The sequence below is a fragment of the Nanorana parkeri genome, unplaced genomic scaffold (assembly GCF_000935625.1).
Source record: "Nanorana parkeri isolate BGI_ZX_2015 unplaced genomic scaffold, ASM93562v1 scaffold991, whole genome shotgun sequence".
NCBI classification, from domain to species: Eukaryota; Metazoa; Chordata; class Amphibia; order Anura; family Dicroglossidae; genus Nanorana; species Nanorana parkeri.
The window spans coordinates 62,539-77,444 of record NW_017307259.1 but is presented as its reverse complement, the minus strand read 5'-3'; the positions used below and the strand labels follow the sequence as shown (position 1 = coordinate 77,444).

Genomic DNA, 14,906 nt, shown 5'->3' with positions numbered 1-14,906 from the left:
CCAATAACCTTTGTGCTGTACTCAAGCACTAGAGATGCTAGGAGTACAACCCCGCTCAAGTCTGTAGGGTTTCACCTCGCCATACAGACATTGGCAGTTACAAAGGAGGAGGCTACCACTCTATCATGGTAAGCAAGAATCTGTTTGCGGGTATCTGTGTTAGATTAGGGGTCTAGGCTGAAGGAGGAGACCACCACTCTCATGAAGAGGTAATCAAGCATCTGTTTGGGGGCATCTAGGTTAGATTGGGGGTCTAGGCTGAAGGAGGAGGCCACCACTATCTCGTGGTAAGAGGTAAGCAAGCATCTGTTTGGGGGTATCTAGGTTAGGTCAGGGGTGTAGGCTGATCTTGTCCTTTAAAACTGTTAGAAACACTTGTATTTAACTATTTAGAAAAATAGCTTTGTAAAAAGAGGAGGGGGCCACCACTCGCATGGAGAGCTAAGCAAGCATCAGTTTGGGGGATGGGTGTTATCTAGGTTAGATTAGGTCTAGGCTGAAGGAGAGGGCCACCGCTTTCATTGGAGAGGTAAGCAAGCATCTGTTTGGGGGTATCTAGGTTAGATTAAGATAGGGGTCTAGGCTGAAGGAGGTGGCCACCACTCTCATGGAAAGGTAATCAATCATCTGTGGGGTAGCTAGGTTAGGGGTCTAGGCTGAAGGAAGAGGCCACCACTCTCATGGAGAGGTAATCAAGCATCTGTTTGGGAATTATCTAGGTTAGGGGGTCTAGGCTGAAGGAGGAGGCCACCACTCTCATGTAGAGGTAAGCAAGCATTTGTTTGAGGGTATCTAGGTTAGATTAGGTTAGGGGTCTAGGCTGATCTTGTCCTTTAAAACTGTTAGAAATACTTAACTATTTAGAAAAAGAGCTTCTATTCCTGCACTCTGCAGTGGTGTGGGTGAAAATGAAACTGCTGCTGCGGGTTTATAGTGATCCCTTTGGCCACATTTAAATCCGATGATGATGATTATATAGTACCAACAATTTGCGCAGTGCTTTTCAAAATGAAACAATACAGTTACAATACGATTCAAGGAGAGATAGGTGGAACCTGCTTGTGAGGGCTTACAATCTATATAGTCTAACCAATCATGGAAAATGTTGGATGGGACGAAGGGCTTGCTCTGGTTGATATCAAGTCTTTGTGTAAATGGAGTCGAAGAAATAGTCCTTAAATTTGAATTCATACTACCAAGGAAATTGGACAATAGGAATTTATGGGCAATGCATACCATGCGTACTTGCTTTTTCGTTAAGTTTCCTTAAACATGTGCACCCAGAGTCATGTGATGCCAATCACTTACTCCTTACCCTATCAGTATTGACTTGCTCCAAAGTGTCTTTGCATGTTTCTGGGTTTTGCAGGATTAAAGCTGAATTCTAGGGAAAACAAAACATAACCTTGCAGTAGGGCTTCCCCCGCACTGCAGGAGTTAAACTCTCCTTTATGCCTACTGTACCAGTAAAAAGGATTTTTTATTACTGAATCCCTCGCTCCCGCGGGCTCCTTCTATGCTATGAAACCAGCCCCTGCAGGATCTGCTGTAAGGTGCCCTGGCAGTTGCAGCCACTCTGTTGTCATCAAGTACAATGCAGGACTGGTAGCCCTGAATTGTACGAGGGGACGCAGAGTGACAACCCACAACCCAGGGCAATGAGGAGAATGCTGGCTGTCTGGGACGTGAGGGATTGGGTAAGAAAAGTCAATTTTCATGGTATTATTGGCATAAACAAGCAAGGGTATTATTTTCCCCGGAGCTTATTCTTACGCTGTCATTGACTTGGCTAATTTCTTTACAGCACTGGATTTAGATGACGACGATGATGGACCACGGATAGATCTGGTTCGACCACAAAGTTCACAGCTAGAGCAAAGCTCAGCAGAGAAAATGGTATCAAATCAGAGCAGCAGCAAAGCTGAAGATTCTAAAGGTAATGTTGAACCTTGTATCTCTGTGATAGCAAAACACATTATTGAGGTGCTTTAGAGTTGAAGAGATCCATCATGATGGAAATCAGCTGCCATTGCAAACATACTTTTTAAAAATCTGCAAATTTCCCTTCCTTTGTTGGTTTAACGGATCAGTACTTCCGGGTAAGGGGGAGCATTTGCCTTACCCCACATAACCGTGCTCCAGCCTGATTGGCCAATTGCCAGGTGAGCTGGCAGATGCCCTCAGTGCCTGGATTGGTCTGTTTACCTATCTGGGAAGGGTGGTTTGCTGTCACTTTGCCCTGTATAGGTAGGTTACAGTTTCTGTTTAAAGCTGAACATCAGGCAACTTTAAGAAGCAATTCAGTTATGTATAGGGAAGCACTGATACCGTTTTTTTGGTACTCACCGATACCGGAAGTCCCAATAAGGAAGCCGGTCGGCGTGTAATGAGTTGCCGTCTGGCTTCCTGATTACCCGGGAAGCTGGCTCCATGCTCCCTCATCAACAGGTAATGAGGAAGCATGGAGCTGGGGGTCCGGTAATGAATCGCTGCCGGGCTTCCTGATTAGCCAGCTTCTCGACCAATCAGGAAGCTGGGCGGCGAGTCACGCCGGCTTCCTGGTTGGCCAGGAAACCAGCTCCATGCTCCTTCGTCACCAGGGAGCTCGTTTCCTGGCCAATCAGGAAGCCGGGGGGCAGGTAATAACTCGAGAAGCTGGCCAATCAGGAAGTCCGGCAGCAATTCATTACCTGACCCCCGGGTTCCTTATTGGTCGGAAAGCCGGCTCCACTGACGAGAGAGCATGGAGCAGGCTTCCCGGCCAATCGGGAAGCTGGGGGGCAAGTCATTACGAGTACCCGCCCAAATACTCGGTATCGGCACCTATACTAGTATTGGTGCATCCCTAGTTATGTATTTATTAAAAATATCTTTCCTGTCCGTTGAGGGACCCAGGAAGTCTTAAACCTATAGGGGATACTGTGAAAAGGGCTGTTCACATGTGCACACTGACATATGCAGTTCTTAAAGATATCCTTTTGAATAACAGTAAAGGTTTGTTTTCAAACCTTTACTGAACAAACTGAAGAGAGAAGCTGATTGGTTGCCGTGCACAGCTGCTCCAGATTTTGTCTGCTCCAGTTTTGATAATTCCCCTCAATGTATATTGGGCTGCTTGCCTGGAGTCCAGCTTTCAAAAGAATATCTTTTCAGAACTGCATATGTCAGTGTGCACATGTGCACAGCCCTATTCACACGAGAGTCATATAACTGCAGTTTGTATGTGTCGTATGCCTATCCCAACTGCGTGAAGAATGACATAGGGGTGAATGGGGCCTTAGCTGCATGTCATTGCATTATGATAAATGAAACTCATGGGCTCCCCAGTAGCACAAACGCACCACTGACTCTTTATCTTGTAAGGACGGGTGAGGTAAATACTATATTATAGTCATTCCCCCGAACAACGGTTTCTAACTAATGACGGCTTTCTTATAAAGTAATTTCTGGACTTCTTTAGCCTTCAGAACTTCCTTTAAGGAAAAGAGACAAATGTTTAGATAATGAGCGACGATAGTTGGGATTCTTTTTTAAATAACTTTGTAAGTTTGATGTCTCCAAAAACCTTCATGTTGGGATATTATACATGGAATGTTCAAAATCAAAAGATGTTAAAGTGACACTAAACTCCGGAGTTAAATCTTAAAAATACATTCAATTCCCTTAACTATGAACAACAATGTATCTTATTTGTGTATCACTCGGCTGTAGATCCTCCAATCATCTCTGAATTGGTGCCGACACTGTCCTTCCTTCTGGAGGGGGGCTACTTGTGTTCCCCATGGTCCCTGTGTGTGTTGTAAAGTAGTCACCGCTCCAAGCTCACTCCCGGGATGGATTACAATCTCAATACGAATCAGTAAACTAAACATGAGATTGTAGTCCGTCCCGGAAGCGAGCTTGGAGCGGTGACTACTTTACAACACACACAGGGACCATGGGGAACACAAGTAGCCCCCCTCCAGAAGGAAGGACAGTGTCGGCACCAATTCAGAGATGATTGGAGGATCTACAGCCGAGTGATGCACAAATAAGAGACATTGCTGTTCAGAGTTCAGGGACTGGAATGTATTTTTTAGATTTAACTCCAGAGTTTAGTGTCACCTTAAATAAGTGGGTGATTGGATGCCTTGGGGGGGAGAGGGGGGGCAATTGTCATTTAATCATGTTCTTATCCAGCTTTAGATTTGTCACTTCCAGCTAGACTGACTGCTTTCAATAGGTGCACGTCTTCTCCAAAAAGCATTCACTGTGAAAGTCACACAAGTGTCAGTATTTCCTGTATTTTGGATTGCTTCATATGAGAGCCGATCAATAGAAGGGTCACAACAACCCTGAAAATAGTGCTTCTCACAGGAAAGACTTGCAACTATTTTGGAGACAGCTTAGCCGAAATGAGGAACTTGGGCATTGCTGTAGAAGACTCTAACATTACAAATGTGATCTATGTGGATATTTAATGTGTTTTCAAAGTAAGTCCACTGAAAACTTTTTTGTTGTTGATAGAATTCTGAACAGTAAGAACATCAGTTGCTGTCTATGACCTTGGTGGGGAGATTGCCCAATGTATTGTTTTGTTGAGTGATTGATTCCACCTGAGATTGGAAGTGAGGAAAAGGTCACGGCCAGCAATTAATACACTTTTTTTTTTTTTGTACAGTAGAGACGGTTTAGTACCTCTCTCAGGATTTTGTTTTCATTTATGACCCTATGGAGAGAGTTCCTTTTACTTCCCAGTTTGATGTCTACATGGGACAATGGTAGCGTTACAATCTAGGGGAGACGGGCAGCAGTAAAAACCTGCCATTAATTGTAACCCATTCAAACGGGGAACTCCAGCCCCAAAATTTTTATTAGGGATGCACCGACACCGTTTTTTTGGTATCGAGTACCGATATTTTTTTCCCTGTATTTACCGATACCAGAAGTCCCAGTAAGGAAGCCAGGCGCAATGTAAAGACTCGCCACCCAGCTTCCCGATCAGCAGGAAAGCAGTTTCCATGCTCCCTCATCACCAGGTCACGAGGAAGGATGGAGCTGGTCAAGCAGGAACCTGGGCGCTGTGTAATGACACGTTGCCCAGCTTCCTGATTTGCTGAGAAGCTGGATAATCGGGAAGCTGGGCAACGTGTCATTACACGGCGCTTGGCTTTCTGATAAGCCGGCTTCCTATTACCAGAAGCTCAAGTACCGGGCTAGGCATCGGAGCATTTGGGTGAGTACAAGTACTCGCCCAAATACTTGGCACCAATACCAGTATCGGTGCACCCCTAATTTTTATCCCTCGTTTTTAGGGCTGCAACTAATGATGATTTTCATAATCGATTACTTGGCTGATAATTTTTTCGATCAGTCGGATAAAAAACATTAAATATCATCCCTAATTTAAAATAAAGTACACAAATGGAGTGTTACAAAGTTTACTTCAGAATAAAACTACATGCACAATTTTTTGCAATCGCACTGCACTGGAAAACCGTGCATTGCGGTACCGTGTGTTCCAGTGCGGGCGATCACACTGCGGGTGGAAGGCCCATTAAAATGAATGGCACTGCAACTCGCCTCCTGCAGCAGAATTTGTCAGGCCGAAACCGAAAATGACTTTTTTCCCACCTTTTTTTTAATTTCTTTTTTAATACTTGTATTGTAAGCCCGTGGTGCTGGAATAGCTTCAGCCAGTGAATGGCAGCTGCCCGTGGCAAGACTCCGCAGACGGCAGCTGAATGTAAATACAGCAGGTAGTGGGCTGGTGCAATAGCCAGCTATTGGCCATTTCAAATTACAAAAGCCAATAGCAGGCTGGGTAACGTACCCGCCCACTGCTTGCTGTGCCCTCCTCCCAGTGTGGAGAAGAGAGGTGGGGGATCCAACTAACTAATCGATAATGAGAATAGTTGACAACTACTCTCATTATTGATTAATCCATCAGTTGGTTGCCGCCTTACTCGTTTTGTATGAGGAAGGGTTGAATGTGTCTACAATGATGGAATTTTCGCTTCCCGTCCTGAAGATAGTAGTGGAAGTAAGGAAAACCGGCGCTTATCGCTTATGTTCAGATATTCCTTTCTTCTCCTGCTGTACATTATAAAATGATGTTATGACAGAGGATCGGACACTATGTAACCTAAAAACTCTAAAAAAAAAAAAAAGTGGATCTCTACTTTAAGGGCCCGATCACAACAAAATCGGAAGGTAGTTGTAAGTCAATGGAGGGTCAGTTGACTTGCGATTAAACTTTCTGATTTCCTTCTGATCTGTTGTGTTGCAATCTGTTTTTCAACCGATGCTAATGCAAGGGCACCAAAAAATAATTGGGTATGAATGGGACCAGTGCATATTGCTGCGTTGTGTTAAGTTGCACTGAAAAAAAAATCACATGTCAACTTTTTGACATGAACGGAGCGGAGTGAACTGGTCCCATTCACACTCATTCAGTTTTTGGGTTACCTTCCATTGTCATCCATTGACATCCGTTGAATGGTGTGAATGGGGCCTTTATGCTTTCAGTATCATCAGTACTATAGTCTGTTATGCAAATAAGTTTTATTTCTAATTTCTAAAATGATGTCTGTGAGAAATAGTCCTTTTGGATTCAGGCTGGAAACACAACTCTCAACCTTTATGCATGTTTCCTTGCATTTTAACTAGAGGTGCACCGAAATGCATATTAAAAAAACGAAACCGAAATAAAAAAAATGTCAGGCCGAAACCGAAAAAAAAATTATTTTAACTTTTTCCATTTTTAAAAAAATATTTTGTTTTTATTTACTTTTTATAAACCTTTTTTTTATTAAACATTTTTTTTATATTTATTTTTTACTTTACTTTTAAGCGCTTCTGGGAAAGATTGGGGGTCTAAACAGACCCCTGATATTTCCCTTTTTAAAATAGAAAAAGAGATTTAGGACACAAAGTCATCCTATCTTTTTTTCTGTGCCCCCTGTTATCAATGAATAGGAATCCTCTATACTGAGTGTTCCTGTTCATTCATAACATGAGGACAGAGTATGTTTACTATATCCACAATCATGAATAATCAGGAAGTGATGTAGATCACTTCCCATTCATTCATAATTGAGGCTATAGTAACCATACTATGTCCTCAATTATTTACAAATACTCAGCGATCACTAATCACTGGCTGCTTGTACCCGCTCTCCATCCTGACACGCTGTCACAGGAGGCTGAGCGAGAGGTGTAGGGAGGAGAGCCCAGCCTCCTGTGACAGCGCTGGCTGTCTCCGCCCACACTGCTCTGCCGATCTGTCACAGGAGGCTGAGCGGTGTGGGAGGAGAGACGCCGGCTGCTCACAGCGCTCTCCTCCCGCAGCGCTCGGCCGTCTGTCACAGTTTCTCTTCTCCCGCTGGGACACAGAGCAGCGCAGGGCGGGGAGGAGAGAATATACGCATGCGCCGATGTATCGGCCAGAAAATGGCACTTTCAACATTATGCCAAAAGTGCCATTTTCGGCCGATATGTTTCGGCGGCCGATATATCGGTGCATCCCTAATTTTAACAGGCTTTGCATTGCATATCTGCACACTCTGACATGCCTTTTAATATGGATTACAGTATACAGTGACATAGGTTTTGTTGCGTCTACATTGAAATCAATGGAACATGCATTAGGCAAAAGCACAAAGCTGTGTTTCCAACCTATGTGGAATCTTGAAATCTTCATTAGCACTAAAATGATAATTCTTATGTACAGTCGGTAATTAATTTTGTGGTTGATACCCCCTGCCAGGACAAGGTTCCCTTACATGTGAGCTGTGTGGAACGTGCTTTGAGACCCGGAAGGGCTTGGCCAGCCACTCACGCTCCCACCTACGTCAATTTGGGATTCCGGGGCCAGAAATCAGTGCTCCCATTGATCTACTGAAAGAGCTAGTCAAGCAGGGCAAGCTTCCGAAAGAGGAGAGCCCATTGGGGGCCAAGAAGGTGGCCAGTTCCCAGCAAGGACCCCCCAAAGCCCAGTGGGGGGATGAGGACGGGCCTTTGAATCTGAGTGAGTGGAGCTAAGGGAGGCCACTAGTGCCACGGGTGGGCTCAACAGGGCTTTTTAGGAATGTTGGGAGGGCTAGAGGCAGGCATCTACTATTAATATTTGGCCTGTCTCACTCTTTCCTTTCTTCTCCTTGTCTTCACATTCTCCCCTCGCCTGTCTCTGTCTTCACATTTTTTACCATTTCTGTTCCTTTCTTCATTAACATCTTATAATTTTATTTTAATTTTGTATTCTATTTATTTTTTTCTCTCCATGTTATTTTTCATCATTTCATTTCATCCCCTTTTTGTGTTTTGTATACCCCACCACTTCCTCTTACAGGTGTCGAAGGAGATCCAAACCGAGAAAATGAGTGCGAGTTTTGTGGTGCTTGGTTTGAGACCAGAAAGGGCTTGTCCAGCCATGCTAGGGCTCATTTGCGCCACTTGGGAATCAATGATCCAGAGGCAAAAATTTCCCCGATTGCAGCTCTAAACTCTCATATGAAAAGAGATGATTTTATGAAGCAAATGTCTGAGCAGACAGAAACTGACGACGAACCTATCGGCAGCAACGCCAATGATACAGAGCCTAACAGTGGCGCAAAGGGCAACGAAGCTGATCCTTTCGCCAAGCCAACAGAAAGCACAAACAAGGCAAGCGGCAATGCCTCTGCGAACCTGTCTGAAGGCGCTTCCCGCTCTATGTCGGCAGCAGAGAGTGGCCTGCAATTGGTAGACGGTGCAGGGCCTATAGAAACGTCTGCACATTTCAAATCCCCTAGTGGGTCAGGAAACGGCACGCAAATCAAAATAGTTGAAGCCGGTGCTCCTCGAGTCCTGTCTCCTAAGGCTTACGCCAAATTAGCTGGGGTTGGCAGTCCACACGTAAAGATGGAAGCTGGTCGTGGCCATGGCAAGATGCAACATGGCAACCAATCAAAGCTTTCCATAGGAGGCTTAGCTCACCACAGACCGATACCTGGTAGGATGCCACCTACCAAAAAAATGAAGATGATGTCTCAATCCTGTAAATCTAACCTGGATTCCTACTGGGCTCAGAAGAATGCCTCCAGTCCACTCAATCTTTGTGAGTATTTATTATACGGAGCATAATCAGTATCTAATATTTTGTTTTTCAATTAGTAAACCTGAGGATTACCTGATGGTATAATTCCCCTGATGGGAGGTACTTTGTCTGTAGACAGTTTGACTCTTTAGAGCATCAAGTGCAGCAGGGAAGGCTACATCACTGAGGGAAATGCTTTGTGTTTACTGATTCTGAAGGTCCTTTTATTAGAGCCTTCTTTGCAACACAGGATCATGAGCTCTGTTATCTGCCTTCTGCCACTTTTTTTATTCATACACACATATGTATATGATAACCCCCTTTGGCAAAAACATGAGTGTGGGGCACATTGGGAGAAGCTCACAGTGTGCAGTGAAATCAGAGGAAGCCATTTCAGTTCAGGAGAGGAGTCGGTACAACTGTGCAAGACTGAAGGGAAGGCCGGAGTTCAGCTTTAGCTATACTAGTCCAGGTCTACCAACAGCTGCCTCTAATATTTAAAGGAGAACTATGAGCTAGTGTTTTCCCCTATACTCAGGGTGACGGGAGGACATATACTCGCGTCCTCCCGTGACCAAAAGCTCAGTATATCACGAGCTACAGCTGCATGTGATTTGTATGCAGCAGCCTGTACTTCTCTATGGGAGTACGCGGCCCTACGCTCACTCGACCTGCACGTCCGTATGGGTGCGGGTGTCCCTGCTCAGATGCAGACGGGATCCAGCTTGTCGGCGTACGAGTACGGACACCCGCACCTGTACGGACGTGCAGGTCGGGAGAGCGTAGGGCGGCGTACTCCCATAGAGAAGTACAGGCTGCTGCGTGTAATCACACGCAGCACCTGTACTTCCCGGGAGCCGCCCGATACGGCCATGCACGCCGCACAGATCTGTACGGGCCGGCAGTGTGAATGAGGGCTAAGAGTTAAGTGCTTGCCTAGGGGACTGTTTCACTTACCTGATCCTCACTCCCCCCAGCTGCCTTCTGGCTGTTCCCTGCCACCTCTTCTCCCCATCACTCCAGCTGCCTAAGGACCACTCACGTCAACAAGTACGATGCAGACTCCATAGCCCTGCATTGTACGTGGGGACCCCGAGGGTGAGTCCACATCCGTGGAGGGGAAGAGGAGAGCGTTAATTTTCGGGGATCAGGTAAGTAAAACTGCTGTTTCCTGCCCCCTATAGATAAACAGGCAGGTAACCTGTGCAGAGTTCAGGCAGCCCCGCTGCAAGGGAAAACCTTTAATCCCCCGGCGCTGGCCTTTAAATGGCTCTTATTGAACCCATTTATAAAGTAGGTTTACTGGACTTTCCTGCTTTGCTTGGTTGGAGTGCGGTTTTTGTTTGTGCATGTATTATGTATGAAGACAATTTTGTTGTATTCATAATTCTCTCCAGAAACTGAACCGTTTCATTTTGCTCACACTAATCTGCTCCTTTCTTCCATTAATAATCGCATTGCTTGCTTAACAATAAAATCTTCTTTTTTTCTTCCTCCTGAGGGGCTGGCCTGTGTACCTTTCACCCCAGCTCTACCATCATGCTATATCAATCGTTTTATGGAAGTCTGAAATCTTCTCAGGAGATAGTTGTGTCGTGATCTCTGAAATCTTGGCACAGGAAGTGGAATAGCGGGATGCCGTGTGTTTGCCTAGTGTTGTGGCAGGCGTTAGGGGGCTGATGTATGAAACGTATGCCAACAAGGTCATTTCCTTTTGCAACCAGCCAGAGCCCATGTTTGATTTCCAACCGTGCACTGTAGTAGTAGTAGTAGCAGTTGGAAGCGAATTGTTCGCTGTGGCTAAAGCTGGCCCTGCACTGGTAGTTTTTCCTTGTCTGCCCCACTGAAACACTAGATTTCCCCATCCATGCTAAACGACATGGATAGGAGGAACTTCCCTGCCAGCTATTATATGAATTTCTGAACAGAGACCACAGCTGGCCGGCTGCAGCCACTGGTCGGCAAACAATTTTCAGCCCTACTCCTTTAAGAAATTGACTCTTGTTGACCAAGGTAGCAGGACTTGGCTAACAGTTAAGCAGGGTATGGGCAGCTTTACATAATAATCTTTTTAACACCCTTTTCATGCATAAGGGCCTTATTTTCCAGGCAGTATTCTTCAGTATAGAATATGAATATAAGGACATTGAAAATCATGGGCTTAGACTTCTAAAGTTTTAAAAAATACATGTTAATTTTTTAGGCCAGGTTCAGATATCGTAGATCCCGGGACCGCACGATCGTGCACGATTGCACACAGTGAAAATTGCGCATGATCATGTGCCATTTATCCTTTTTTCAGCGATTGCCACGCGGATGTAACCCCATTGAAATCAATAGGGCCGTGCGGCAATCGCTAAAAAAAGGATAAATGGCACACGATCATGCGTGATTGCACGGGCGGTATCATGGCGGGAAACTGCGATCTGCCTGGTGCCACAGGGGTGCCACTAGAAAATAATGGCACCGCCAGCGTGATCGTTGGGGGTGGGTGATTCTGTGACCGCGTGGCCATCCGCACGGTTTCGTGCATGATTGCTACAAAGTCACGGATCTTGCAGGAAAGCTGGTTTAGAATAAGCAACCTGTATTGGGACATTGGGGGGCTAGCGCTGGCAGCGTAAGAGTATGAACGGTAGAGGAAGGGAGAGGTGGCAGAGCGGTTTGGGTAAGTTTATTTTCTCACATTTTGTATGAAAGTGGACTTGCCCTTTAAAAAGTGTATGTCAAGCCAAAAATGTTTTTTCTTCGTTTTGGATAGAGTGGGGAAGAGTTAGGACTATCCAGGGCACTGTTTGGGCCAATGTCAAAGGGCTTTTGTTTGCTTCAGAATTGCTTCTCTCTTCATACAAGTCTGTTGGAATGTAGAAGCCAATGAAGCAAGTCAATTTCACCTGCAGTAGACTCCGAACGATCTCAGAAGCATCTTAAAATCAACACAGGCCCTTGGAGAGATTTACCCCTACTTCCTATCCGGCTGATTTTGTTTGTAGTGTAGTTAAAGGCTTTTTTTATTTTATTTGTGTCCCTGTTGCAGTATTTCACACACTTCCTGTCTGGTGGAACCATTGATGGTGAGATAGAAAGTGAAGGAAAATCTCTAATGGAGCCCAAAGCCTAACCTTTCCCCCACTCAAATGTAAAACATAAAATGTTTTTTTGGCATCTCCAATGTAATTCTTTCAGACCTGCAAAGTTGTTGGAGTACACCTTACAATTAGTGTTATTCATTAGTACTATCTTTACATATTGGATAGATAGTTACGCCATTGAGGAGCAATTCATTCAAATCTTTGACCAAGAAAGTGTCCTCCTCCTAGGCTACTTGTCTCTACATTTTGTCCAGCCCTTGGTGGTAGCTCTAGCAATGTGGCGGTCTAGTATTTGTGAGGATCTGCAGTTGTCCCTAATTGCTGATTTGTTCAGAGAAATTCCTCAGCAAGATCAGAGTAATTCCTCATAGGTTGATACGATAATCGTATTTCTTTAGATTATTCACGATAGCTTGCCGGTGGAGAAGCAGTTGTGGAATCAATATTTAGGAATGCCGCAGATAAAGTTGCTCTGTTTAGGGACCAACTGATACTTCAGCGGTGCGGTCACCAATAGTTTGAAGCACATGCTGGCTTCTTACGGCTGTCAGGGACTCCAGTGGTGTGAGATGGTGCATCCTGTTGGTGTCCCAACAGGATGCCTAGTTATGCCAAACTTCCACAGCCGTTACTAAAGTAAAATGGCGGTGCGACATGTCCTGACAGGAAACCAGAGGCAGTTGAAAGCTGTGGTCATCTTGAGTCTTCCAGGTGGCGGATGTAGGGATTTCTTCTTCTGATCCTTAAAATTGGAACTCATACAGCCCTCTACATTTTGTTTTTTTTCCTTGCTTTGCCTTGCATGGCTTTACTCGATAATCTCTGCTGTGCTCTTCTCTCTGCATTGCTTCCTTGCACGCAGTTTTGCTTTTTCGTAGTTTAGTATGGTCCTGTGCACTGTGCTCCAGTATGTACAGATGCAGGCCGAATAGAACTTTAAAGGGAACCTGCCATTTCTAGTCCTGCCGAAAACTGGATACCACAAGACGTCTTTATTACCTTTAATATCTTTTTATTAAAACTCTCCTCTGTGCTCCATTAAGTCGCTTTAACCGTGTTACAGGAGCCTAACTTCAGGTCTTGCCTAGCTGCCATCCCCCTGTAAAATCAGTAGCTATTAAAGGCGTTCTTAAAGGGGCTTGTCTTTTGGAGGCAGGCTTAGCCCAGAACTTAGGGAAGTCGAGTTCCTAGTACCAAAGCGAACAGAGCACAAAGGACATGGTTTATTAAGGTAATTGCAGGGAACTTGCTATGACTCAGGACTTCAATAAATGTTAGAATGGCTGACAGGTTTACTTTAATATCGATTATTGATTTAACATTATTAGGGTTTGTATATATGGTTGTGGTGACACGGTTATCACATGGCTGCATTGACTTGCTGGTAATAGATCTCTACAATTACTGCATGTTTTACCAATCTGTGCCCAGTTAGCAGCCATAATAAAATAGTACATAAACTAGGGCTGGTAAGGATTAAAATTTTCGTGTTCGATTAATCGAAATTTTTTTTCATCGATTAATCTTGATTAATTATAACGCACATACAGATCCAACTACATTGGCCTATACACAAACAAGCACAGCAATGAAGTAATAAACTAAACTAGGATCACACTAATCCAGCACGTTATTATTCTCACGTGCCCCACTCAATATGGCCGCTGCTTGAGTGGGGCAACTCAGAATAATAACGTGCTGGATTAGTGTGATCCTAGTTCATTTTATTACTTCATTGCTGTGCTGTATGTGTATAGGCCAATGCCTTGGCTGGAGCTCGTGCAGAAAAATTTTCTTGGGCTAACGAAGGGAAGGGGGGAGGAGTCCGGTGACGTCACGGACATCGACGTCACCGGACTCCTCCCCCCTTCCCTTCGTTAGCCGTCACGGACATCGACGTCATCGGACTCCTCCCCCCATTCCCTTCGTTAGCCGACGGAGCCACTTGGGGAAGGGGGGACGTCGATGTCCGTGACGTCACCGGATCGCCGACGGGACTCCCGGAAGCCGGCGGAGAGGTGAGTGTTTTCAAAATAATTTTAATCGATCAAAAAGTTTAACGATTAATCGAGAAATTAATCTTTAATTTCCACAGCCCTAACATAAACATTTACATCAAATAGCTTTGTCTTCTCCCTGGTATATTTTTTAACTTTTTAATTCAATCAGTCAGTGATAACAGGCTTTTGTTTGCTTCAGAACTGCTTTGCTTCCCATACAAGTCTATGGGATTGCTGAAGCAGGTCAGCTGCACCTGCAATGAATTCTAAATGAAATGTTGCAGACAGACATCTAAAGTAAGCTGCATTTGGGCATTGAAGCTTGTTGATACAGGCCCCAACTTCTCTTCTGCTGCACGCCCCCATTCAACAGCACCGTTCATGAATGAGGGATAGAATAATAAGAAGGAAGGTGTCTTTTCCCTTCTCCTAAAAAAGAAATGTCACCAGCACACCAGAATCCTTTTAGGATAGCAGAATGTTCATTTATTTGAAGTTCCTTGTCATATTAACAAGCGCTTTCGGGGCCCTGCAGAGTCCCTTCATCAGACTAAGCATTTTCCTTTCACCTGCCCCCATGACATAAACATATGATGCTCAGTGGACCCAAGTACCCAAATGTTTGTTCCAACAAACACAACCATAAAGTTCTCTTCCAACAGTCAGTTGGTGCCAGGCACACCTAACTGTCTTTGAGGTCTGTGGCCACCGATAAGTTCACCTTTTGCAATAATTAAAGAAATGCATTATAATTATATA

At 44.7% G+C, this 14,906-nt stretch overlaps 1 protein-coding gene across 1 annotated transcript in view; it reads left to right on the top strand.

The window, feature by feature from the left end:
- Positions 1–1,095: 1,095 nt before the first annotated feature.
- Positions 1,096–14,906, top strand: part of LOC108795658 (protein Wiz-like) — a 26,158-nt gene continuing 12,347 nt past the window's right edge. The window contains exons 1-4 of the mRNA XM_018566949.1: positions 1,096–1,150; positions 1,805–1,936; positions 7,748–8,008; positions 8,330–9,076. Of these exons, the coding sequence (XP_018422451.1) occupies positions 1,096–1,150; positions 1,805–1,936; positions 7,748–8,008; positions 8,330–9,076 (1,195 nt within the window). The remainder of the gene's footprint in view (positions 1,151–1,804; positions 1,937–7,747; positions 8,009–8,329; positions 9,077–14,906) is intronic.